Raw genomic sequence first — 25,916 nt, forward strand, 5'->3', positions numbered from 1 at the left:
TCCTCTTCCACACAGATCCTTGAGCCTTGAGGGGAGGGTTTTGATAAAGACACCAACTTACTTATGTCATCGAGCATGGAGAAATGGAGCTGGTGCCCAGCTAGAAGCTTCACCAGTATTGACTAACTTTCATGGTGCTGGAAGGTACTTTGCATGCTACTAAAGAAGAAAAGTAGTCATCAATATAACCCAAACTGCAAACCCTGTGGCCTACAACAATGGCCTGCCTGGAAGCTGTCAAGCACAACGTCATATATTGTCATAGGAGTAGCCACTTCCCTTTTAAAATTGGATTTGAGGCCTACTCCATGAGAAGAAACCCATATGTGACACTGCTAAAGTGGCTAAAATCCTGAATATAGGTAGATCATGGACCCTAGAAGAAAACTTACTACTATTATCCTGCTAAAGAAACATAGCAATAAAGTGACTCCTACAGATATATTGCTATGCCCCATATAGCATCAGAGAAGCTTCTTCTTGCAGTGGATGGTAATCTACACAGAGATCCGAAGTGTGTAGAGAGTGAGAGACTTTGGATGTCTTTATCAAATCCTTTTTGAGATATCAGACCCTTTGGAGAACTCTCTATTCAGATCTGTTTTTAATTGGGTCATTCTTTCTCCTTGACTCTTTGTTCTTTTGAGTTCTTTGTGTATTCTGTATACATCTCTTTCAGATGAACAGCTAGTAAAGAGTCTCTCCCACTCTCTGAGCATCCTCATCAGGAAACTTGACTGTTTGCTTAGCTTTTTTCTTTTATGAGACCATGTTTGTGCTTTGTTACACTGAATTCCTGAGTGAATGGAGTCCTATTCAGAAAGTTTTGCTTACACCTATATCTTACAGGGTATTGTTTATGCTTTCTCTTAGTAGTTTCAGTGTCTTGGGTTTCACATTGTCTTGATACATTTGGAGTTAATTTTTGTACATATTGTCTAATGTCATTCTTCTATATGTGGACATCCAGTTTTCCCAGCACCCTTTGTTGAAGATGCTATCTTTTCCCCAGTGTATATGTTGGGCATCTTTGTCAAATATGTGATGGCTGTGATTACATGTACTTATGCTTGGGTCTTATATTCTGTTCTGTTTACCTACATGTCTGTTTTGTGCCAATGCCGTGCTGTCTTTATTACCATAGCTCTGAAATGCAGCTTGGAGTCTGCTATGGTAATCCTAAACATTATTCTTTCGCTTAAGATTGCTTTGGCTATGTGGCCTCCTTAGTGATTCCATATTTTAGAATATTTTTCTGTTTCTGTTAAGAGTGTCATGGAGATTTTTGTTGCATTGAATCCGTAAATTATTTTGGTAGAATAGTCATTTTCACAATAGTAATTTTACCAAGTTATTAACATGGGCTGTCTTTCCATCTTCTAGTGCCTTCCTCAATCTCTTTCTTCAGGAATTTAACTTTTCCTTGTAAAGGTCTTTCTACTCCTTGGTTAGATTTATTTCTAGATATTTTGAGACTATTGGAAATTGTAATATTTCAATGAACACTTTCCCTGGGTATTCATTATTGCCACTTTACAGTGTTGATCATTTCTAGAAGTTTTCTGTTGAAATTTTTGGGATTTCTTATATATTACATTATATCATCTGTAAATAGGAATAAATTGACCTCTTTTATTACTTGTATCCCTTCAATTTCCTTCTATTCTCACATTGCTCTAACTAGTGCTTCAAACATGTGATAGTTTGAGAATGTCCCCAGTAGTCTCATATATTTGAATACTTTTTCTCCAGTTGCTTTGGGGAGGTTTAGGAGTTGAAACTTGCTGGAGGACGTGTGCCACTGGAGGTAGGTTTTGAGAATTTAAAGATCTCTCCAGTTTGCTCTCTCATGCTTGCAGTTCAAGCTGTGAGGTCTCAGATTCCTGCTCCTGGTGACATGCCTGCTGCCTACAGTCATGACATCTCCACTATTATAGACTTTAATCCTCTGGAACCATCAACCAGAATAAACTCTTTATTCTATAAGTTGCCTTGTTCATGGTGTTTTATGAACCAAAAAGTAACCAACAGAAAGTTAAGTGTAAGAAGAAAGAATTTCAGGGTTGACAGTTTGGAACAAGGCAACCAATTGGTGTGCTCTTCCCTGGGGAAGACCACCTCTCCTGCTTCCAGCTTTCTTCAGTTGCACATAGTTCTTGGCGTAGGGTTGAGGCCTTGTGAGCCTGTCCTCATCCAGTTTGGTATGTCCATTGGTGTCATCCTTCTTCAGCTCATGTTGGAGTGTAAATGAGACTTTGATGTTGGTGAGACTTTTCTGGATGTAGCTCCTGATGGTAGTAGGATACACAATCTTACAGAAGACTTCTGATGCACTGGCGTTTACAATCTTTCCATCCCCTCTTCCATAATATTCCCTGAGCCTTAGGTGCAGGAGTATTTTATAGATGTATCCATTGGGACTAGGCTCTACAACTCTGCATTTTCATTGATTGTGGTTTTCTGTTGTGGTCTTCAGCTATTGCAAAGGGAAGTTTCCTTGATGATGAATGAAGACTACACTTACATGTGGGTATAAGGACAACTGTTTATAGATTGTTGTTAGGGATTATGTTGCTTTAGTAAATTAGAGTTACAGGTTCTCCTCCAATAACCATGACTTCACTAGCATTGAGTAGTTAGCTGGATTTCTGGTACTAGGCATTATTTCCCTCTTGTGGGGCCAGTCTTAAGTCATATTAAAGAGCTGTTGGACCTATAGGCAACTGAGGAAAGCTGGGAAAAGTGGTCTTCCCCATCGAAGAACACACCAATTGGTTGCCTAATGACAAAAGTCAGCCCAGAAAACAAACATACAAGTAACATTATAAGGACTAAACAGGTTATATGTATGAATATATGTATATACATATATACATGCAATAACAGTAAAAAACAAAAAAAAAGAGGCCATGAATCTGAAGGAGAATGAGGAGAGGTATAAGGGAGGGTTTGACAGGAGAAAAGGGAGGGAAGAAATGCTATAATTACATTACAATCTCAAAAAAAAAAAAAATCTTAAGGCCTGGCCATAGCAGACTGCTCATCCTAGTCAGAAGCTTTTACTCTATTTGATCTCATTTGTTGTGGGTCTGTGTGGATTGCTGGTCTCCTTTTTGGTGCTTTGGATGGTTATGATGATTCTAGAAACTTGTTTATTCTTTTAGATTTTCTAACTAATGGAGTATAGGTTTTTAAAGTATTTGCTTATAGTAGTCTGGATTTCTTTGGTGTCTGTTGTAATGTTTCCCTGTTCATCTCTGATTCTGTTCATTTGGGTCATTTCTTTTTCTTTTGACCAAGGATCTGTCTATCTTGTTTATCTTTCCAAAGAACCACCTCTTCGATTCATTGATTATTTGTATTATTAGCTGTGTTTATATTTCATTAATGTCTTGTTTGGTTTTTATTACTTCTTGCTATCTACTGGATTTTGGTTTGGTTTGTTCTTGGTTCTTCAAAATCTTCAGTTGCATCATTGTTATTTATTGTGCTTTTCTTATTTTTAGTGTAGTGCTTAGAACTATTAATTTCCCTCTGAGGGCTATTTTTAATGTCTCCCAGTTTTATTGTGTTGTCTTTTAATTTTCTTTTAATTCCAGTACTGTTTGTGTGTTTCCTGACTTCTTTTGCCCATTCGTCATTCAGTACTGAGTTGTTTAATCTTCATGTGTTTGTTGTTGGTTTCAGTTTTATTACATTATAGTAGATAGGATACATGAAATTATTTTAGCTCTTCTATATTTTTTAAGTTTGCTTTAAGTTCCAAAATGTGCTCTATTTTAAAGGAGCTTTGGTAGGCTTCTGGCTAGAATATATATCTTCTGTGTGTTTTAATGAAGTATTCTGTAGGTACCTTTTGTATCCATTTGATGTTCCATTTAAAGATATTTTATTTATAAATCTATGAATATTTTGACTGCATGTATGTACATTACTATGTATATGCTTGGTATCTGCCAAGGACAGAAGAGCGTATCACATCCCTTGTAACTGGAGATACAGAAGTTTGTCAGCCACCATGTATGTACTGGGGACTGAACAGGTCCTCTGGGAAAGCAGCAAGCTCTACTAACTACTGAGAGATCTCTCTAGCCCTACATGGTGTCATTCAATTCTAATGTTTCTCTTTTTATTTTTTGTCCTAATAACCTGCTCTAGGAGTAAGTACTGTATTAAAACCAGCTGCTCTTACTGAGCTGGAGTTAATCTGTGTCTTTAAGTCCAACAATACACTTTTTATGAACTTAGATGCGCCTGAGTTTAGTGCATATATGTTTAGGATTATAATGTCTACTTAGTTGTTTATTTCTTTAATTAGAATTGTTTTCCTTTATCCCTTGTGATTTGTTGTAGTGTAAAGTCTATTTGTCAGATATTAGGATAGTGAAACCTGCGCCTTAGCTGATCCCATTGGTTTACAATACATTTTTCCATCCTTTTATTTAAGATGGTTCCTATTTTGAAAATAAGATTAATTTCTTGTAACAGCAGAAAGATAGGTTTTACTACTTAATCCATTCTACTAACCTGTGTCTTGATTGAGAAATCAAGGCCACTAAATTTAGAGTTACTAATGAAGGGTGTCATTTTTGCTTGTTCTTGCTGTTTGTGCTCTTAGTCCTGGTTTGTGTGTCAGTAATTTTAGCTCCATTTTTTCTCCTCCCATATTCTCTTGGCTATGCTGCTTCTTTTCCAGTCTGAAATACTGCTTCCAGTGTTGTTCTTTTTTAATTATTTCTTTCATTTTTAAGATTATAATATGTTTATGTCATTTCCCCCTTCCCTGCCCTTCCTCCAAAGCCTACCATATACCCTTGCTTGCTTTCCTCCACATCTATAGCCTCTTTCTTCATTAATTGTTGTTACATACATATTTACATACATTCCTAAATGTACAGGTACAACCTGTTCAGTATGTATGATGTTACTTTTATATATGTTTTCAGAGCTAAGTATTGAGTGTTCAGTAATCAATGGTGTGTTCTTCCTTGGGGAAGACTATTTCTCCCACTCTGAGCAATCCTTGGTGGTCTGTAGTTCTTTGTGTAGGAAGGCGGCCTCTTGGACTTTCCCCTGACCATGCTAGCATGTCTATTGTTGTTCTTATTGGACTCTTGTTTAGGAGGTCATATTGGTAAGATTTTATGAGTTTAGTTTCTGACAGTCTGTCTTAGTCACTGTTCTATTGTTGTGAAGAGACACCACAACCAAGGCAACTCATAAAATAAAGCATTTAATTAGGGGCTTTCTTACAGTTTCAGAGATTTCATGTTAGCTTCATAGTAGAAAAGATGGTGGCAAGCATGGCAGAAGGATTTGAGAGCTACATCCTGATCCACAGGCCAAGAGAGAAAAAGAGACTGAGCCTGACATGGGCTTTTGAAGTCTCCAAGTCCAACCCCAGTGACACACTTCCTCCAACAAGGACACACATCCCAATCCTTCTCAAATAGTGCCATCCCCTGTGAATAAGCATTCAAATATATGAACCTATGGGTGCCATTGTTTTTGGTTGGTTGGTTGGTTGGTTTCGTTAAGACAGGGATTCCCTGTATAGTTCTAGCTGACCTGGAACTAGTTCTGTAGACCAGGCTGGCCTCAAATTCACAGAGATCTGCTTGCCTCTGCCTTCTGAGTGCTGGCATTACAGGTGTGCCACCACCTCCCAGCCTCACATTTCTAGAAAACATCATCTCATAGCAAACTCCCTGTTCTCTGTCTTTTACAATCTTTTAGCCCCATCTTCCACAATGATCCCTGAGCCTTAGGTATATAAGTTGTAACTGTAGATATATCTTTTGGGCTGGTTTCCACAACTCTGCATTTTGATTGGTTGTGCTTTTTCATAATGGTCTCTGTCTGTTGCAAAGAGAAGTTTCCTTGATGAGCAGTAAGGACTACACTTACCTGTGGATACAAGGACAAATATTTAAAATGTAGTTAGAGGTTATGCTAATTTAGTAAAGTGGAGATTGTATGTTCGCCTCCATGATCCATGACTTCACTAGCACTGAATAGTTTGGCTAAGTTTCTAATACCAAGTATGAGGTCCATCGTATTGAGTAATGTGACGATATTGCATCCCCCAATATATTGTGCTCCCTAATAAACTTATCGGAGTCAGAGAACAGAACAACTACTAGACAGACATAGAGGCCAGAAAATGGTGGCATACACACCTTTAATGCTATCACTCGGGAAGCAGAGATCCATTTGCATCTCTATTACTTCAAGGCCACACTGCAAACAGAGCCAGGCATGGTGGCACACACCTTTAATCCCAGGAAGTGAGGGCAGGAAGCAGAAAAGTATATAAGGCGTGAGGACCAAGAACTAGAGGCTTTATAAGCTTTTAGGCTTTTAGCAGCAGTTCAGCTGAGATCCACTCAGATGAGGACTCAGAAGCTTCCAGTCTGAGGAAACAAGTTCAGCTGAGAAGTTGGCTAGGTGAGGTTAGCTGTGGCTTGTTCTGTCTCTCTGATCTTTCAGAATTTACCCCAATAGCTGGCACCGGGTTTTTTACTAATAAGACCATTTAAGATTCTTGATTTGGAGTAAGCCTTAAGTTCAATTAGAGAGCTGTTTGTTACCACCAAGTTATGCATACTTCTACTGTACCCTTTGACTTATCATGCCATGATTATTATTATTGTGATTCATAGATAGCATAGCTGGGTAAGGACCGTTGGTTTCTTCCTTCCTTTGGAAGCTTGCATTGTGTCTTCTGGTACCATGAAAGCTAGTCGTCAAGAAGGAAGCTTTCAGGTCAGTTCCAGCTCATAATATTATGAACATTACAATAATGTTTAGTTAGGCTTGTATTATGGTAGGGAGGAAAGATGAGTTGGTATTTTAAATACCATTTACTGATTGAAGATTTCTCATTTGATGTCCTAGGTATCTTGTTTCAATTCCTAAGTGTTCTTTGAAGCAGGAACTGTATTCTCTAGCTCCCTACCTTACAGTGAGAGTGATGAGCATGGCAAGCATACACTTAATGATCAGCTCTGTTCATGATCCACTCAGAAAATATTTTTGGCAAATATTTTAACTCAAGCATTTATAAAGTACTTTGTGTCTTGGGGGAAAAACACACTACAAAATTAGTCTTTGAGAAGTTATTGAACTCGAAGCAAAGAGATTCTTAAGGATTTTTGTCTGTTATGATGTCTGCTGTATCCCCTGTGTTTACAATGCTTGCCTTCTCTTCAGAGGAGACAAATAGGAATAGGATAAACAGTAAGATATATAAATGCTAGATAATGATAATACTCTGGGTAAAAGAAAGTGTACATGAATTATATCAAAGCTGGAGAGGCCAGGCAGTGATGGCAGCACACGATTTTAATCCCAGCAGAGCCAGGCAGATCTCTATGAGTTCAAGTCCAGCCTGGTCTGCAGAGCGAGATCCAGGGCAGGCACCAAAACTTCACAGAGAAACCCTGTCTAGAAAAACAGAAAAAAAAAAAGCTGGACTTCCGTTGTAGACTCATACTAAAGATTAAATGAGTTAACACTTTTATGTATAAAGCATCCAACATGTTCCTAGAATAACATAATTCTAGTTTCATTTATATGTTTATCTGTTAGCACTGTAGCCATCATCTTTCTTTTGCTCAGGATTCCTTTCATAAAGAAGGATATGGTTTCCTATAACTTGAATTACATTGTCTAGTACTCCCTGGCCTGTGTCTAGCTCCTTTTGACTTGTTTGCTTGTTTGGTTTTGTGTGTAAGATTGGGGAATCTTTAGCCCACACTGGCCTCAAAATCATTTTGTAGCTAAGGTTGACTTTGAACTCTCAAGCCTCCTGCCTCCACCTCCCATGTATTGTTTTAGTTGTAAGCACTCGGCTTTTCTTTCAATTTTCCTTTTTCCTTCCATGTGTTAATTCATATTTTCTTAATAAAACAAATAACCATTCTTTGATAGTACTTTTTTTAAATAATACTGTTAGTTCCTGTAGATGTCACATCATCATTTTCCATTTCAAGAATCAGGCAGATATTCACAGCTTTATCACTTACCATGTCACAATTAAAGGTCTGACAAAATGAGACCTTTATGTTTATCAGCTAAAAATGAGTACAGTGTTGGAAACATTATCAATAGGCAGAAATGTAAACTTTCAAATTAATGGTTTGGAAAAGGAAATCTTTTGAATGAATTTGATAAAGTCTCTAGTCCCCTGGTGGCCTTTCTTTGCCTGTCTAACCTCTGTGCAGTCTTAGATATAGCCATTGCCCTCTGCCACCCTTTTTCTTGAAAAGTAGACTAGTTCTATGCTCTTCTAACATTCCATACTTATCTCTACCATAGTCAAGACCATTAAGTGTTAACCTGGCTAATTAACTCCCTTCTCTTTCCAGGTAGTAAGTACTTTGAGATGTAGACTGTGTTCTCCTAGTATTTGGGTTTCCAATGGCTATCAGAGTGCTTCACAAAAATTTGATACACCATGAATATATGATTAATATATTGACTGGATACATACGGATTGCTGAAGCCAGCATTTAACTTTGGTTGCACCTCCCCTCAACTGCTGCTTTGTCTCTCCTGGCTGAACACACTGTTCAAGGACACTGCCCATATCCTGTCCTACATTCTCCTGTCCTCATCTGACCCTAAAATATTTCTGGTTTTCCATCAGTGTTACTGGTTTGAATCAAGTGACACACAACACACATAAAACAGATAGTAATCTGGCTGTTAGAGAATACATACAGGTGGAGGGTTACCCTATAGAATAACTAAGACATGACATGGAGTTTGTCAGTCCTCTCAAGATAATGGGCCTCTGGTCTGTTGTTTGTCTCTAGTCTTTTCCCCTTTTGGCTCTTTGATAGGCCCGCCATCCAGCTCCCAGATAAATCATACGGACTCTTATTCTTACTTATGAATGCCCAGCCTTAACTTGGCTTGTTTCTAGCCAGCTTTACTTAAATCATCCCATCTACCTTTTGCCTCTGGCCTTTTATCTAGATAACTTTCTTGACTTCTTACTTGGTGGCTTGCTGTGTAGCTAGATGGCTGACCCCTGATGTCCTCTCTCCTTCTCTTCTTCCTAGATCTCTTTCTCCCCATATTTCTCCTCCTATTTATTCTCTATGCCTGCCAGCCCCACCCATCCTTTCTCCTGCCTTGCTATTGGCCATTCAGCACTTTACCAGACCAATCAGGTGTTTTAGACAGGCATTGTCAAACACACTGGAACATGTTTAGAGGTTTTTCCCATCTGGACCTCTTTTACTGTATATGTTTTAGCCTTTTTTGACTGTGTGAACAAACTTTAAACTGCTAAGCTACATCTGGGTCCTCCCTGCAGCTCTGTTGGCTGGCTCCAAGCCTAAAGCCTGGTCAGAGGCACCTTTGACCAGGAACTACATTCAACCATCCAAGGTATGGAATGCCAGTGCCCCTCACTGTGACAGGCAGGCATTTTTACCTAGTTTTTTTTTTTTTTTATTATTTCTAATTAACATAAAAGGGGCTGTTTATGTACAACAGAACTTCTTAAAGGAAATGTCTTTTTTGGGGGGGGGTTGTTCTTTTTAGCTTTCTCAGGCTCTCGATAAATATTCAAGAACCTCATGTTGGTACACCAAAATGTTATTGGTTTTTGTTTGATTGGTTGGTTTTGGTTTGGTTTGGTTTGGTTTTCTTGTTTGTTTTTGTCTTTACTCTTTTGGGGACCTGCCACCCAGCACCCAAATAAATACACACAGAGACTTATTCTTTTTTATGAATGCCCAGCCTTAGCTTGGCTTATTTCTAGCCAGCTTTACCTAATTTAAATTATCCTGTCTACCTTTTGCCTCTGGGCTTTTCTTTTTATCTATTTTGTATACCTTTCTTTACTTCTTATTCTGTGTCTGGCTGCGTGGCTGGCCCCTTCTTTTCTCGCTCCTCAGTCTCCTCTTCCTCCTAGATCTCTTTCTACTCAAATTTCTCCTTCTATTTATTCTCTTTGTCTGCCAGCCCCACCTGTCCTTTCCCCTACCTTGCTATTGGCTGTTTATTCTTAGAAGAAGTAAAAAGAAGTTCCTTTTTTTTTGGTTTTTCGAGACAGGGTTTCTCTGTGTAGCTTTGCGCCTTTCCTGGAACTCACTTGGTAGCCCAGGCTGGCCTCGAACTCACAGAGATCGCCTGGCTCTGCCTCCCGAGTGCTGGGATTAAAGGCGTGCGCCACTACCGCCCGGCAACATATCTTAAAATAATATTACACAACCCTGGTCTACACATATCCTCATTATTACAAATATCTAATTTCCATGCCATTTAGCTTTTTTATTTTGAAGTTTGTTTTCTCACGAAAGGACTTGTATGTGCTATCCACATCACCAACTTAATTATGTAAGAATTTATAGAATTCGTATTATTCTCAGAAGGTTGTCCATTGATATGGAAACAGAACAAAGTAAGTTAAATGACTATAGGGATAATTTTACCTGGGATGAGGAAAATCCTTATCATATCCCATGACAAACAAATGTCTCTGAAAGTCAGGATACAACAGATTAAGTGTAAAGTCTTAAGCATACCTTTGAAAAAGCTCATGGGTTTTTTTTTTTTTATTATTTTCTAAAAGAAAATTTTTTTCCAAGGGTAAAAATCAATGAAATTTTGTATCTCTTAATAAAAAGTAAATTATATACTTTTCTGATGCTAGTATGAGTTCCCAAGATAATGGTAACATGATATTGCAAACAGTGCAGATGTAGAAGATATATGAATTGGGAGTTCTTCGTGTAGTCACTGTCTCAAGAATCACCAGTTAAGGGCCAACTTGGGGTCATTAATAAGACAGTTACCTGCGTACTTATAGCTTTAACTGGTTTAGTGATGCTCCTGCACATACCAAAAGTGTGTGCTAGCCTACTGAGTGCTGAGCCCGCACCCTTTTGAAGACGTGAAAATAGAGTTTAAATGATGAGTAAAAATTAATCTTGCCTCTTACCAGGGCTAAAGTGTATGCTTCAGCACTTATCTCAAAGTCCTTTCTATTCCAGAAGTTGGAAACCTAATCGCTCACAGAGGCCAGAATGGTGGAATGAAGCAGGAAGCCGCTGAAGCAAGCTGGAGAGACAAGCCCTTTCTGGAGGAGCAGACACTGCTTTGCTCCAGATAACTGTGGCAAGGCAGGAATGTTGACCTACTGTTACTGCACTCAACTGTCCAGTTTCTCAGGTAAACTGTTATATATTTTCATTGAAGTCTTTTGATTTAAATAATGCATTAGCAACATTTTCTGCTGTTGTTGTTGTTATTATTAACTATAAGCCGTGTACAAGTCAAACACTTTTGTAACTAGAATTTGATCCAAACTCCTCTTTTTTATAACTAGTATTACATTTTTTATTTATTTGTTAGGGACTTTATTTTCTACAGTTGGCTTTTCATTGATAATGTCTTCTGAGTTACTTTCTGCTTCATTTTGAGCTTTTGAAATTCCCTTGCAAGTCTCCAACTTGAATATTTTGTGCATAAGTTTTCTTTGGTCAGCACATTTTCATGGCCACTCTCAGCTTTCCACTGAGAATCAGTCCCATGCCAACGTGATACTCTTTGAAGACATTACAATCTCACACAACATTTGTAAATGTCGCTACTCATTTTGTTTCTGATGCCTGAGCTTAAACACAATAAAAGAGCACTTATTTCATGTAGCTTGTATACTTTAGAGAATCTCTCTCTAAAATATGCACAAAAGCACTCTCTTCATCTTGTTTCTTGAGAAAACGTATCAGAGCTTTTATCAGACCACAGTTATACTGTATTTAATTATATTGGTCTAGTGGATCTGTGTGGTCCTAAGTATTTATACATACGGTGAAATGCTGTCTTGGATAAGTGTCTTGTTGACTAAGATGTTACCATGTTTTCACTTTAAGGGTAACCTGATTCTCATTTAAAATGGTTTCTTACTTAAACATGACACCTGAACTTACAATACTACAAGAGAACAAAGAAGAAATACTTAATGACAGTGACCAGGGCTAGAGAGAGAGAGAGAGAGAGAGAGAGAGAGAGAGAGAGAGAGAGAGAGAGAGAGAGAGTGTGTGTGTGTGTGTGTGTGTGTGTGTGTACAGATAACAAAAGCAGAAATAGACAGATGATATTGTACCAAACTAGAAAATTTTTTTGTGCAACAAAGTAAATAATCACAAAGTGGTAAGAGATAACCTACAGAATGGGAAAAAATATTTGCTAAATATACAAACCGAAAAGAGCTCAATACTCAAACCTAATGTTTTTAAAACTCATAGCAAAATAAATAATCTAATTTAAAAAGAAAAATACCTTTTTCCAAAAAAGACTTACAGAAATTTAAGTTAAAACCACAATGAGATGTCACTGTACTCCAGCCAGCATGGCTATTGAAAAGACAAAAGATAACAAGTGCTGGTATAGCTGTAGAAAGATGAAAATCCTGCATATTATGGGTAAAAAAGTAAATTCATATAACCATTATGGGGAAAGTGTGATGATTCCTAAAACAAAACTGGATTAGACCTGTTATCTGACCCAGCAATCTCATGACTGGATATATATCCAATGGATTGAGTCAGTATGTAGGAGAAAAATTTGTACTTATCTATTTATTATAGATATGGAGTGTGCATGTATGTATATATAAGCAGATGAGAGAATAAAAAGAAAATGTGATGCACACACGGAGGTGGAGGGGAATATAGTGCAGCCAATACAAAGAACAAAATCCTCCCATTTGCAACGAACTGGAAGATATTACCTGAAGTGAAAAAGTTAGACAAAGACAAATGCTGCATGGTCTCACTCATGAAATTAGATTTCGTGTTTTTTAGTGAAATCTAGAACAGTTGATTGATCTCACAGAAGTAAAACAATATGGCGGTAGTTGTCCATTGCAGGGTTTGCATGTGGAGCGAAAGTAATAGGAAAAATGTTGTTCAAAGGGAACATGATTACATTAGATTGGAGGGATAAATTTGAAGAGACCTATTGGGTAACTAAGTGATTATTTTCAATATTAATTTTCCCTGCATAAAATAGTCTGCATCTGAAGTAGCCAAAATACTGTTCAGACAAGAATAAAATGCAAAATCTGCCACTTTTAACTTGCGTGTTTACTCTTAAATAGTTATATAAAAATGCACAAGGATTTAATATCACTATTCTTCATGAAAATCTTCGAATACAGAAAAGCAAAAAAGTAACATCATAGGACTAATAGGTAAAACATATCACAAATATTTTTCCTTCAGAATTATGGTCAGTTTATTATTTTATAGTTGCCTTATGATAACCTATTATTTTTAAGAATAATTCTGAAAAAAGAACTAAGGCTATGTAGTTGAGACTAGTTACTGCTCAGTTTTTATATTAAGAAAGAAGGCGTTGTTTACCTATACATGCAGACCCTGTTTCCACACCCTTCTATATTTGTAAAGTTACAAAAGGAAGCTTTAAGAGGAAGTTCTGGTCTCCTCTGCTTTTCCTTTACAATCAGGTAGACTGGCAAAGGAAGAGCCAAGTGTTGTGTTGTAGTTTTTGTAAAAGAAAGGAACTGGATATTACAAGAAAGAATTATAGGGGAGACTTAAATGTCCCAAGAGGTTGTCAGCTTGACACAAGCTGGGGGTATCAGGGAAGAGAAACTTCTAATGAAGAACTGCTTCATCTGATTGCTTATAGGCAAGTCTGTAGGGTATTTTCTTGATGAATGATAGATGTGGAAGGGCCCAGCCCACCGGAGGTGGTGGCACCCTTAGGCAGGGCATCCTGGGTGTCTTAAGAAAGCAGGTTGAGCAAGCCATGAGGATCAAACTAGCATGTGTCCTTCCATGCTTCAGTTCCTGTTTCCAGGTGACTACCTGAGTGCCTGCTGTGATTTCCTTCATGCAGGAATAAGCTGTCAGGTGAAGTATACCCTCTCCTCCCTAAGTTGTGGTCATAGTGTTCATCAGCAATAGAAACCAAGCTAGGATACTTACAAGAAGCATAAAGTCATACAAAAAATGGGGAAATGAGGAAGGGCCTTTTTGAGTGACATTTTTAACAATAATACAAATAAGCCTGCTTTGGGTATAGGCAAGAAACTGGGATGGAAATGGAATTCCAAGCAGAAAAATCGGAGTCATCCCCAGGGGAATTCAGAATACAGCAAACAGCATCAGCTTTTCTTTATTCAAGTCATCCAGGTTAAGACCTTCTGATTCTTCTTATCCTAATCTTCTTTTGGAAAAGATACAAAAGTAAATTGTCAGTTCTAAGCACAAAGTTTATAAATGTTTCTGTTAGAGAGATTCCTTGGTACTTTTGAGTAGCAGAAACCATTAATTCCCTGGATTAAGTAATTCTGTGAATACTATTCTGAGGTTTTTAGAAGTATTTTCTCAGTTATAGAGCTGATGTTTGCTTATTGTTCAAAAACTAAAAATAAAATATGTCCCTATTACCAAAGAACATGTGATAGTAATTGAAGAGGACACTGGTATCATGTTCCTATACTTACATACGTTAGTAATTATGAGGCTGCTGCTATACTTTTTTTATCCTGACATATGATAGCACTTTTTAAATTAAGATTATCAAGTTAGACATGGTTTTGTACTCCTTTAATCTCAGCACTTGAAAGGCAGAAGCAGAAAGATATCTGTGAGTTCAAGGCCAGCCTAATCTACATAGTGAATCCCAGACCAGTTAGGGCTACATAGTGAGACCCTAATTCAAGAAAAAAAATCATCATTATATAGCAACTTTGTGGCATGTTTTTTCTAGTTAACCATATCATTGTCCTTTCCCAGGATCAGAATAGCTTTCTCATGATTTGAATGGCTATCTATAAATAATAATTTGAATACTACAATGTTCTAACCATTTATGAGGGTAGCTTTTTTCCAAGAACAATCTATATTGTTATAATTTCTATGTTATAGGAAATAAGAGTTAAGGCTTGCACTGTTAATTAGAGCTAACTAGCCTCTCAACACTATGAGCCAACTCTATTTTAGCCTTATATTATTTCCAGTAGAGGTTTTGCTGTCTCTACTAATGGTTCTGCTGGTTTGCAGTTTACTACCCAATCAGCTGAGCCAGGTCATCCCTGTTCCACATGGTGGTCCCCTACATTCATCTTCATGACAGGCCTCAGCTGAGCTGGATAGACAGGGGGGTTTCTCTCCACCTACATCCCTTCTCAACTGCAAGGAATCTAGGTGAGGTTGTGGACAAGGTAATAGCATTCCAAAGAGCCAGAGTGAAAAGCATGGGCTTCTTGAGGTTTAGAAAGAAGGTGTGAGCAGTGTCACACCTGTCACACTTCACTACAGATCACAAGGCCCAGTGAAACTGCAAAAAATATTCAGAGCCACTTGCAATCTATCATACACATAATTTAAGATTTCTATATGACTCAAACATGGGAGTTGCTAAAATTTTATAGCCAAACATAATTGGCCTTGTTGTAAGTACTATTCTTGGCCATAGAGGGGACCTAGGCCAAGGTGCTCGTTGCATTGATTGTAGAGAGTGCCAAAACTTTATGAGCCTATCCCAAGACCTTCAGATTTGTGATGGATGCCTTCCTATATGACTATCACGTCATTCTTGGTGATATCAAATAATATCACTTTTAAATTTTTTTAATGGTTATATTTTGTTTGTATGGATATTTTGCCTACACATGTGTCTGTGCACCACTTGCATGTTTGGTGCCAAAAGAGGCCATAAAAGGCATTGGGTCCCCACTAGACCTGGAGTTACAGACCATCACCACCATGAGGGTACGAGGAATTGAACCCTGCTCCTCTGCAAGAACAGCCAGTGTTCTTAATGACTGAGGCACACAGGCTGTGGACCTTTATACTTTACTGTGAAAGAGCAGAACATAGAATTTAAGACTGGTTATCAAGCAAGGAAAGATGCACTATTGAGAGTATTCTGGTCCAACTGATTAACCACATAGAGTTATGACGACGGTTGTTTGAGGAAGCCAAGCCTAGCAGAGTGTTCTGGATCTCTTACAGAATATGTATCCAAAAGATGTTTTAGAAGAGGTGGCCACCCAGTCATAATAAGAATCAAATGGAAACAATAACTACTATAAAATGGGTTAATATGTTTCAAAGTTTTCTTTCAAAAATGAGAGAAAATGGAATGCTTATAAATAAAATGCCTGACTTGAATAAATATGTGAAGATTGACTGGGAGCTGGATAGATGCAATGGAAAGAAGATTAGGGAAATGCCATCTAGGATTACTCTAACAAACATAAGTTAACGAAGAGTAGAAAGGTTGTGGCTATTCATTTGTTATTCAATCCAATGATAATTATGTTATAGTCATTTAGATGCAGCTCTCTATAGTGCTAATAGTGTGTTTTAGTCCAGTCACATCTGTTGTTGTACATAATACTGTTTGAGATGTAAGCGCAGAGGATTGCTCTGTATGAAACTTACTATCAGTCTGAAAAGTGAAGCATTCAGTCTTGCCAATGCAGGATGGGAGCAGACTTCCTGTTTATAAATATTTAATGAGCTAACTTTAAAATCATTATAAAAAGTTTAGTGATGATTTAGTTATATCACATATCAAATAATGTCCATATTTTACTTAACATACAGTTTGTTCCTGATAATTGAAGAATTATTGGCCGTTTAATTCTATGCCGCTGTGTATCTAAGTATGTCCACTAAGCACAGGTCAATTTGTCATGTGCATCAATATAGAATATCATCACACAAAAGCCAGCTCATTATGTTTACTGTTAATAAAGTTTGTTTGACATTATTCCAATGACTTTATGGCATTTGATGTCACTCAGAATCAGAACAATTTATTAAGAATGGCTATTTAGTACTTTTATGATGTCATATTATCTAATATTTAGTCTTCATAGATTTTTGAGTTTGACTTTTAAATACATTTAATAATGTATAATAATTTTATTCTTATATGGATAAGAACATCAATAAAACAGATTGAAAAAGGAAGTCTACTGCATTAAGAGCATCCTGTTTAAATATAAGCCTAATTTTTATTTTATTGTATTCATTTTCTAATTCCTTTATTAATACAATTAATATGTCACATAATAAAACTGAGAGTTCAAAAATAAATATACTACTCTTCATAGAATCCTTATCTTCTCTACAGAAGGTCTCACGCAGAAGTTGTGAGATCTTTAAGGATAAATCTAGAGCACAAAAAAAAATGGTTATTAGCTCTTATCAACATGCATACACTCATTGGCTTCTTCTAAAACTTCTCATTTTTAGACTTGTCATGCTCAAATGTATCATAAGCTTAAGTGATAAAAAAACAGAGTATAAAATTGTGTTGACTAGAATATATACAATCATCAGGAAATAATATAGAAAGGATAGACTGAGTCAAGGTCCCTGCTCAGTGTGCGTATATTCCAATGAATGGAGACTCAGTAAACAGACTGATACTGCTAATAAGCTGACAGTAGGAAGTATCAGTGAATTAATTATAGATGATTGAGTATCTGTGGTTTGTATTATAGTTTGGGGACTAAGTAACACCTTAAATTCTGAATGGTCAGCAAAAGTCAGGGCAATAAAGAAAATAAAGCCACTAAAATTTAGTTCTCTCAAAGCCAGTTTTCAGAGACTGATTTACATATTGAAAGGAAGCAGAAAAAATGAAAGCATTTATAGAACTGTAACAGGTATCTCCTTCAGAATAGACATAAACAAACTTACACATTTGATTCTCATCATTACAGAATGTCTGTGAAATAAATACAGATTAACCTGAAGCATAAACTGAATCTTAGATCCCAGATGCTAGTGACTGGGTGGCAGCTTGAATATCATAGTCTTTTCTGTTTTTTAGTCTTCATAGAATTTCATGAAGCCACATAAACATGATGGGTCTCTGAGGGAAAAAAGAGGGAAGGATATTGTGGAATGTAGGCTTTCTGAAGCATAGTAATATTAAAATGCTAAATTTGGGAAACAGGGGAAAGTGTTCAGTGTTTATTCTGCAAGTTATAAAAAAGAAAGAATTACTGCACCTCAGATGATAGTTCCCTAAAAGAGTGCAATGTATAGGCCTCAGTGGTTTGAGAAACCTGACCTTAAATCCTTTCCTAGGACTGCTTCATACATTAAAGGGATGTCTGAAGAACACAAAATTATTCACCTCTATTTTAGCAAATAATTGTGGGTGAACTATTAAGATGTGTGTAGTTAGTCATATGTGCAGGAGCATTTCTCAGAGTTGTTTACGGTTATGAAAGTTTTAGAGGAATGCTATGCCCACGAGATAAATGGAAGTAATTAAATTAACACATCAATTCCCAAAAATCCATCCCAACCATTGAAAGTAATGTTTTGGGAAAATATTTAATGCCATACCAAAGTGTCTAAGGGGAAAAAATACAAACTGATAATGAATCAATACTTGAAAAAAGAGAAGCTGGAGAGATGGCTCATCTGTTCAGAGCACTTACTTCTCTTTTGGAGAACACAGATAGGGTTCTCAGCACACACATGGCAGCTAACAACTGTCTCTAACTCCAGTTCTGGCATCCTCTGTTGGCCTCTGCAGGCACTACACACATGTGACATACATACATGCATACAGGCTAAACACTCAGACATAAAATAAAAATAAGTAAATCTAAAAGATATGTATACATATAAAGTTTCCAAGACAAAAGAAAGAAGATACATTCATCCATGGAAAATATTTAGAAGCAGTACACTTTCTTTAGAGAATAATCGCCAGTGTCTAGAGTTGAAAATGTTCAGGCTTGGGACTCAAGAGTCTTATTCCTCGGTGGTATAGCAGTCAAGCCAAGTAAATAGGTCCCCCATTCTGTCCATGTAAGAAATCCTAATTAAATGCAGTGTCACCAAAAACTAAAACATGAAAGTAAAAAGGGGGAGTTGGGAAAATAGACTTGGTAACAGGGGAAGAGAGGACAGTGAATAGGGAGGGACTTGGATCCAAGACTATTTTATATATATGTATGTGTAAATGTGTGTGTGTGTGTGTGTGTGTGTGTGTGTGTGTGTGTGTGTGTAACTTTAAAAGAACAAATAATTCAGAACCTGTCATACATTAAAAGATTGTGTCAATACATGAATGATTATATAGTAGTGCCAATAAATACTGCTCAAATATTAGAATTTAATGTTTGGGGGCTAGTGAGGTTTCTCAGGAGGTAAAAGTGTGTCATGCATCTCTAGGAACTTGAGTTATAGCTCTAGAACCCATAGAGAAGTCTAAGGAAAGAACCAAGTTCAGTGTTATTCTCTTGACCTCCACACACATGCATGTGTGCCCACATATATCATACACAAGACTGCACATAAATTTTAAGAAAATTATTAAATGGATTGGGCCTGGAGGTCCACAACAGAGATATAAATATCTAAAGAGAAAGTATAGGGATGTCAAAGCTACAGTGGCCTTCCTTGAAAGATGGTTTCTTGCTTTCCTAATGAAAGACCCTGAAAGATTTTAGGCAATTTTAAGTATGTAGACTCTAAGTGACTAGTTGTATGTCTGCTTGCACTGTTTAACTTTTTAAGTGAACTGTTGAACAGTATGTTAGTTTCTCCCATCAATCTTTTGGAATCAGGTTAAAGCCTGCCTTGAATCCTGTCATCCGACACTCTCCCAGCATTTCCTCACTCGCATTTCAGATGCTCTGCGACAGCATTTTTTTAATTTGTAACTATGCTGTCACTGAAAACTTTCTTATAAGGAGCCACATGTCCCTTTCTTGAAACACTAGGACAGTGTTCTTCATTTGTAATGTGGTTTTGTGACTTCAGTGATGTGACTGTATAGTACCTGTTAAAGTGATCGCTGAAAGGGTTCTTCACAGCACAGGTCCACCACTGTGACATTACACCTTCCATAATACTGAGAGATTAGATGAAATCTTTTTCAATTTACTTATTTTTATTTAATTGCTCCGTCAAGATCACCTGTATAAGCGTGCTGTGCTACCACTGCCCCTGTTGTTTCTTTTTCAATAGCACCTTGTAACTTAATGAAAGGATTTAGAGAGTACACCACAATATAAAGTTTTGTAAAATCTTGACTATAAATCAACTCTCATCCCTTCAATAATACTGAGAAAACTTGCCCTTACATTTGGAAATGTATACTTCATTTCTTCTACTGTTTCCTTAAAAAAAAAAAAAAAAAAAACTTTAGAAAGAAAAAAAAACTAAAAATAATCTTTTTTTTTTTCAAAAAAGAAAAACTGAATTTTACATATGATTTTGACAGCAGAGAACACAAAAGTGTTTGGGTACATTTAGAAGTTTGTTTTTTAAATTGTGTGACTTCTCAATTTTCAACATTAAATGTACAGTTTATGTATTTACATATATTTCAGGCTACATTATTGGAATTTTGAAGTCATGAAAACACCAGATGAACCAACCTGCAACACCTTGAATTCACATTGGAAAATAAAGAGAAAGCTTAAAGAATGTGGCCTATAGAGGCGGGTAGCATCTGGAAACATTAACCAGCTGGTAGTGTCAAAACAGACCAGTTTCTAGAAGTAGAGATTATTCTAGTCCAGTACCAAGGTTCAAGAAAAAAATGTACAACTAAAAACTTTTTGCCCCACCCTCCTCTGCTTCAGACAGGTACTAGCACAGGTGAATTATGATTTTCCCTGGTTGAGAGTATTTGGTTTTGCCTATGTAGACCATGCCTAGGAATGAAATGCATTTTATTTAATGTAGATTATAATGGGAAACATTTTCACAATGGCAGATTTCAAAGACTTGGTTCCAAACTGAGCCGAAGCTTCCCGATATATTTCGTAGTCCAGGAAAACTGTGCTGTGCTGGCCCTGTTTTGAAGGCCACCATGCTCTCTAATAGAAGGATATCATCTTATTGCTGATATCTTTGGAGCACCCAAGCAGACACAGAAGATGAATGGAGGCAAAGAGTGTGACGGAGGAGACAAGGAAGGAGGTCTTCCAGCTATACAGGTTCCTGTGGGTTGGCAGCGGCGTGTGGATCACAATGGCGTGCTTTACATCAGGTGAGCTCTTCCTGTCTCTGTTACCTCCAAGTTTGCAGTTCCAAGATTAAGGCAATAAAAGACTGATCTTCTCCAAGGGAACAAAATATTGTGACTGACAGCACCTAACATAAACTTGAATAAATGACCTCAGTGCTAGAAATGCAGAAGTATTTTTACTCTGTGCTGCTTAGCAATGTAAATTTCCTTAGATTGCTGAAGAGAATCTTTATGCATTACTTGTGTCTATGTAAAGTTATCTTTCTGCTTCCCTGTAATGGGGATATAGAAAACACAAAGCCTTCTAAAAGAAACATATAAACAAGAATACTATACTCACAGGAGAATGTAAAATACTAGAAACAGGCCTAATATCTCTTAGCAATATCACCCTGTTTCATAGTACTTCATCGGGCTTTTCTGAGGCTAATTAGCAATTTTCATGATTAGATCCCTTAACTAAAAGTAACTTTTATATTTTCTGTATAGACTTTTAATCAATTTTCTTACCTGTAATAGCAAAAACAAAAATTCATGATGCACATGGCCTGCCCTTTTATATTCTTATGGGGTGTGTGTGTGTGTGTGTGTGTGTGTGTGTGTGTGTGTGTGTGTGTAAGAGAGAGAGACAGGGCCGGGCGGTGGTGGCGCACGCCTTTAATCCCAGCACTCGGGAGGCAGAGCCAGGTGGATCTCTGTGAGTTCGAGGCCAGCCTGGGCTACCAAGTTAGCTCCAGGAAAGGCGCAAAGCTGCACAGAGAAACCCTGTCTCGAAAAACCAAAAAAAAAAAAAAAAAAGAGAGAGAGAGACAGAGAGACAGAGAGAGAAAGAACAAATTGAATGGAATAAATTGGCTGTTTTAGCCCCTAACCAGGCATGGTGGTGCACATCTTTAATCCCAGTGCTTGGGAGGGAGGGGCAGGTGGCTGAGTTCAAGACCAGCTTGGTCTATATAGCAACTTCTAAGCCACCCAGTGTTACATATTGAGACCCTGTCTGAAAGACAAAAACAAAACAAAGTTTTACCCTCTTTATTAAATAAATGACCCTTAAATTCATTACTTTTTAGTTTTTTAATAAATAATGAAAGTTGGATATCATAAATCTTTGTGATACAATTTAAGAACAGAAATTTTTCAAAGACATGTAACATCATTATAATCTTGGTATTACCTTCAATATGGCTTTTGTAACCTGGCTTCAACAGAATTCTTCAGTTCTACAAAGATATATATATATATATATATATATGTATTTGGTGGTACATGCCTTTAAAGTCAGCATTTAGGAGATAGAGGTAGAAATAGCAGGGTTTCAAAGCAGGCTTTGGCTACATAGTGAGTCAGAAGCCAATCTGGGATACTGGGAGTCCTGTCTTTAGAAAAAAAGCTAAAAACTAAAAATGCATAAATGAACTGTTCTTTGCTATATGAACATGAAGACTCGCATGCCCAGATCTCAAGAATTAAGCTCAGATGTGGGTTTGTTTGCTCTGGGTAAGATACTTCTTGAGGTAAACTTTAGTTCCAATTGAAATTCCTTTGCCACATACATTTCTTTTTTCTGACGTTTTAAAGGTATGCTTTGCTAATTGTAGTAAAGGAATAATGAGAATGTGAGGTCCGGCCCAGGGAAAAAAGATACACAGGACTCATGACTAATCTCAAAGTATTTTTATTGCCAATATTCTTCATGGATTGTCAGAAATATTTTGTTGTTAATACAACACTGCACATTATCTGTGACATGTTTGTGTTTATGACTGTTCAAGATTATAAAGAAAAATGTGTATTCAGGTATACTAAGTGATTCCAAAGTTTTTATAACTACTTATGAGATCAGCTTTTCACATTGCTGTGAGCAAAAATCAGGTCAAGTTTCAGAGTCAAGAAACCAAACTAAGGTCTAAGAATCCACAGTTACCTTGTTCCTGAGTTTCCAAGTCTCCCTAGTCTTGAATGTCTGATAATCCTCTTAGCATGAGGTCTCCAAATCCAATCTGATCACCAAGAATTCTTAGAGAGGAGCTTCCCAGATCAGAGCATCAATCTGACCTGTTCGGCTAGGACTGAATCACTGCCGGAGCGCTGGTGGGAAGTGCGGTCCCCTCTGCTGCTCCCTTCAGCTTAGTGTCCAGCTGGCCCTGCCTCGGGGCACGGAGGGCCATGGTAAGCTCTCCGCCTGTTTCCAATCCTTTAAGATAACTATTTTATGTTAATTATTACTCCCAAAAGTTAATTAAATAGCTGTAACTGGAAAAAAAAAAAACCTGAGTGGTAGGAAATATTTTTAAAGTATCTGGAGTATTCTTAATAGAATTTAGGAATTCTTCACTTTAGGCTAAATTTTACAAGTAAATCCCTCTGGATTGCCATCCATTCACTTTCTTTTAAGTAAAATATTGAGCAGTTTCTTTTTACTAAACTTACTAATTCTTCATGGGAAAAAATCAAAATGATATATTTTAGTGACACTTTTATTAAACTTATCAAAACTTTAAAGCCATTATTGCCCCAGTGTGCTCTGGTGAAACTCTAGTCTATAATGTGAAAATTACTGTTCTTTCATGTAATCTAAAACACTTTAGTTCATTTAACTAAGTTTAGGATTTTTTTTTTTTTTTAGATTTTTTCTTTTGTGGCAAAGTCATTTGTATAATTTTCCATGAACACAAGATGAGTTGCATTTTAACCTAGCCCATTTCAAATACTGCCTGTGTTTCTGTGGAGGCAGACTAGACTCCATTCAAGAGTAACGCTTCATATATGAAACAGGATATTGTTCTGGATGAATCTGACCAGAAGGCTTAAGGGGAGGTTTTTCTAAATAGTTATAAATAAAATATAATCTCAAAATATATATAAATTTCAAAGCAGAGTATGCATTTATGTTGTAAAAATCAACCTATTAATAATAAAATGTCCTAAAATGCAAATTCTGTTTTTAAACAATCCCCTAATGTAAATAAGTAGCACAGACTTGTTTTTTCACCTGACTCGGTAAGTAATGTATAGACTTAGAGGAACCCATGTTTACTTCAGCTGACTCAGTACCTAATGTATAGACTTGAAGGGTTCATGCTTACCTCACCTGACTCAGTACCTAATGTATAGACTTGATTGGAATCATGCTTATTTCACCTGACTCAGTACCTAATGTATAGATTTTAAGGGTCCATGCTTACCTCACCTGACTTAGTACCTAATGTATAGACTTGATTGGAATCATGCTTATTTCACCAGACTCAGTACCTAATGTATAGAGTTAAACAGACCCATGCTTACTTCAGCTGACTCAGTACCTAATGTATAGACTCAAAGGGGCCCATGCTACTTCAGCTGACTCAGTACCTAATGTATAGACTCAAAGGGGCCCATGCTTACTTCAGCTGACTCAGTACCTAATGTATAGACTCAAAGGGGCCCATGCTACTTCAGCTGACTCAGTACCTAATGTATAGACTCAAAGGGGCCCATGCTACTTCAGCTGACTCAGTACCTAATGTATAGACTCAAAGGGGCCCATGCTACTTCAGCTGACTCAGTACCTAATGTATAGACTCAAAGGGGCCCATGCTACTTCAGCTGACTCAGTACCTAATGTATAGACTCAAAGGGGCCCATGCTACTTCAGCTGACTCAGTACCTAATGTATAGACTCAAAGGGGCCCATGCTTACTTCAGCTGACTCAGTACCTAGTGTAGAAACTTGAAGGGGCCATGCTTACTGTTTTTACTGATGTCAAAACCTGAGCCCGGTAACCTATACAGCTCTTTATGACTAACACTCCATTTCTTAAAAAGTTCACCTTCTTCTGTCAGTTCTACCTAATACCTGTCTCCCTTTCTGTACAGTCTTTCTATTCGCTAGAATTTGAATTAGATTATACTTATCTATCTTCAAAGAAACACTGAGGGGATGGGAAAAAACCTAGATGGAGGTTCCTCTGCCTCCACAGAAACAGGCGGTAGACACAGGATGGAATTGTTATCTCCATTTTTTTTTTTGTACTTTATAACTTTCTGGTTTGAACTTTAGCATGTTGCAATGTCACTTTCTCCTCAGAGAGCTTAAAGCAAACCTTGTCGTTCAAATAAATAACAACATATTATTTTATTTTGGTTCATTTTTATTTTTAAACAGGGTTTCTCTGTGTAGCCCTGGCCTCAAACTCACAGATATCTGCCGGCCTCTGCCTCCCAGGTGCTAGGATTAAAGGCATGTGATGCTACCACCACCACCCAGCATACTTTATGTATTTTTCGTCTTCCTTTCTTACCTGTTTATGTCCTTTCTTAAGAATAGTTTTCCCATCTTTAATCTATTCCTAGTTTTTGAAATGCTTTCTCGTTTTCTATGAACATATGTATTTTTCTGAGAAATATTTCTGTTCCAAAGAAAGAGATAGTGTTAAAGTCTGTAATTTAGTAGCTAACATAATATTGGCAAAGAAAATGTTTTTCCCTGGTAAGAAAATATTATCTTGTGAAGGGACAATAAGTCTGTAAATTGTGCTTTTTTATAGTATGTGTCATCAGAATTATTTCCTGATATGTTTTTAAACTATTTTTACAGTCCCAGTGGTTCTTTGTTGTCTTGCTTGGAGCAGGTTAAAACATACCTGCTTACTGATGGAACATGCAAGTGTGGCTTGGAATGTCCTCTTATTCTTCCCAAGGTAACCACCACAGTCCAGTATAGCAGGGTTTGGTTTTGGTGTTTTGGTTTGGGTTTGGTTGTAGATATTTTATATATTTGCTTTACTCATTTCGCATCTCATTTTTACGTTAGGCTTCTGGTCTTAAGTTCATTTTAATTTTTTTATGTGCACTTTGGAATGCTTAAAGATTGTGAAAAAAATAATTTTTATTTTCAAAGATGACATACTGATTATTTAATTGTTCCT

The 25,916-nt window shown here is 37.1% G+C and overlaps 1 protein-coding gene across 7 annotated transcripts in view; it reads left to right on the forward strand.

Moving 5' to 3' along the window:
* The window catches only part of Mbd5 (methyl-CpG binding domain protein 5), a 367,675-nt gene that overhangs the window by 283,988 nt on the left and 57,771 nt on the right, over window positions 1-25,916 (forward strand). For 3 of the 7 annotated variants that reach the window (XM_028879644.2, XM_028879987.2, XM_037204752.1), the window contains 3 exons: window positions 11,010-11,187; window positions 20,366-21,030; window positions 25,586-25,688. In XM_028879644.2, coding sequence (XP_028735477.1) covers window positions 20,918-21,030; window positions 25,586-25,688 — 216 coding nt within the window. In that variant the 5' untranslated portion in view covers window positions 11,010-11,187; window positions 20,366-20,917. Of the gene's footprint in view, window positions 1-15; window positions 145-11,009; window positions 11,188-20,365; window positions 21,031-25,585; window positions 25,689-25,916 lie in introns of all 7 variants that reach the window. The other 4 variants (XM_028879704.2, XM_028879795.2, XM_028879859.2 and 1 more) reach the window with 4 other exon arrangements.

The sequence above is a fragment of the Peromyscus leucopus genome, chromosome 4, assembly GCF_004664715.2.
Source record: "Peromyscus leucopus breed LL Stock chromosome 4, UCI_PerLeu_2.1, whole genome shotgun sequence".
Lineage (NCBI taxonomy): Eukaryota > Metazoa > Chordata > Mammalia > Rodentia > Cricetidae > Peromyscus > Peromyscus leucopus.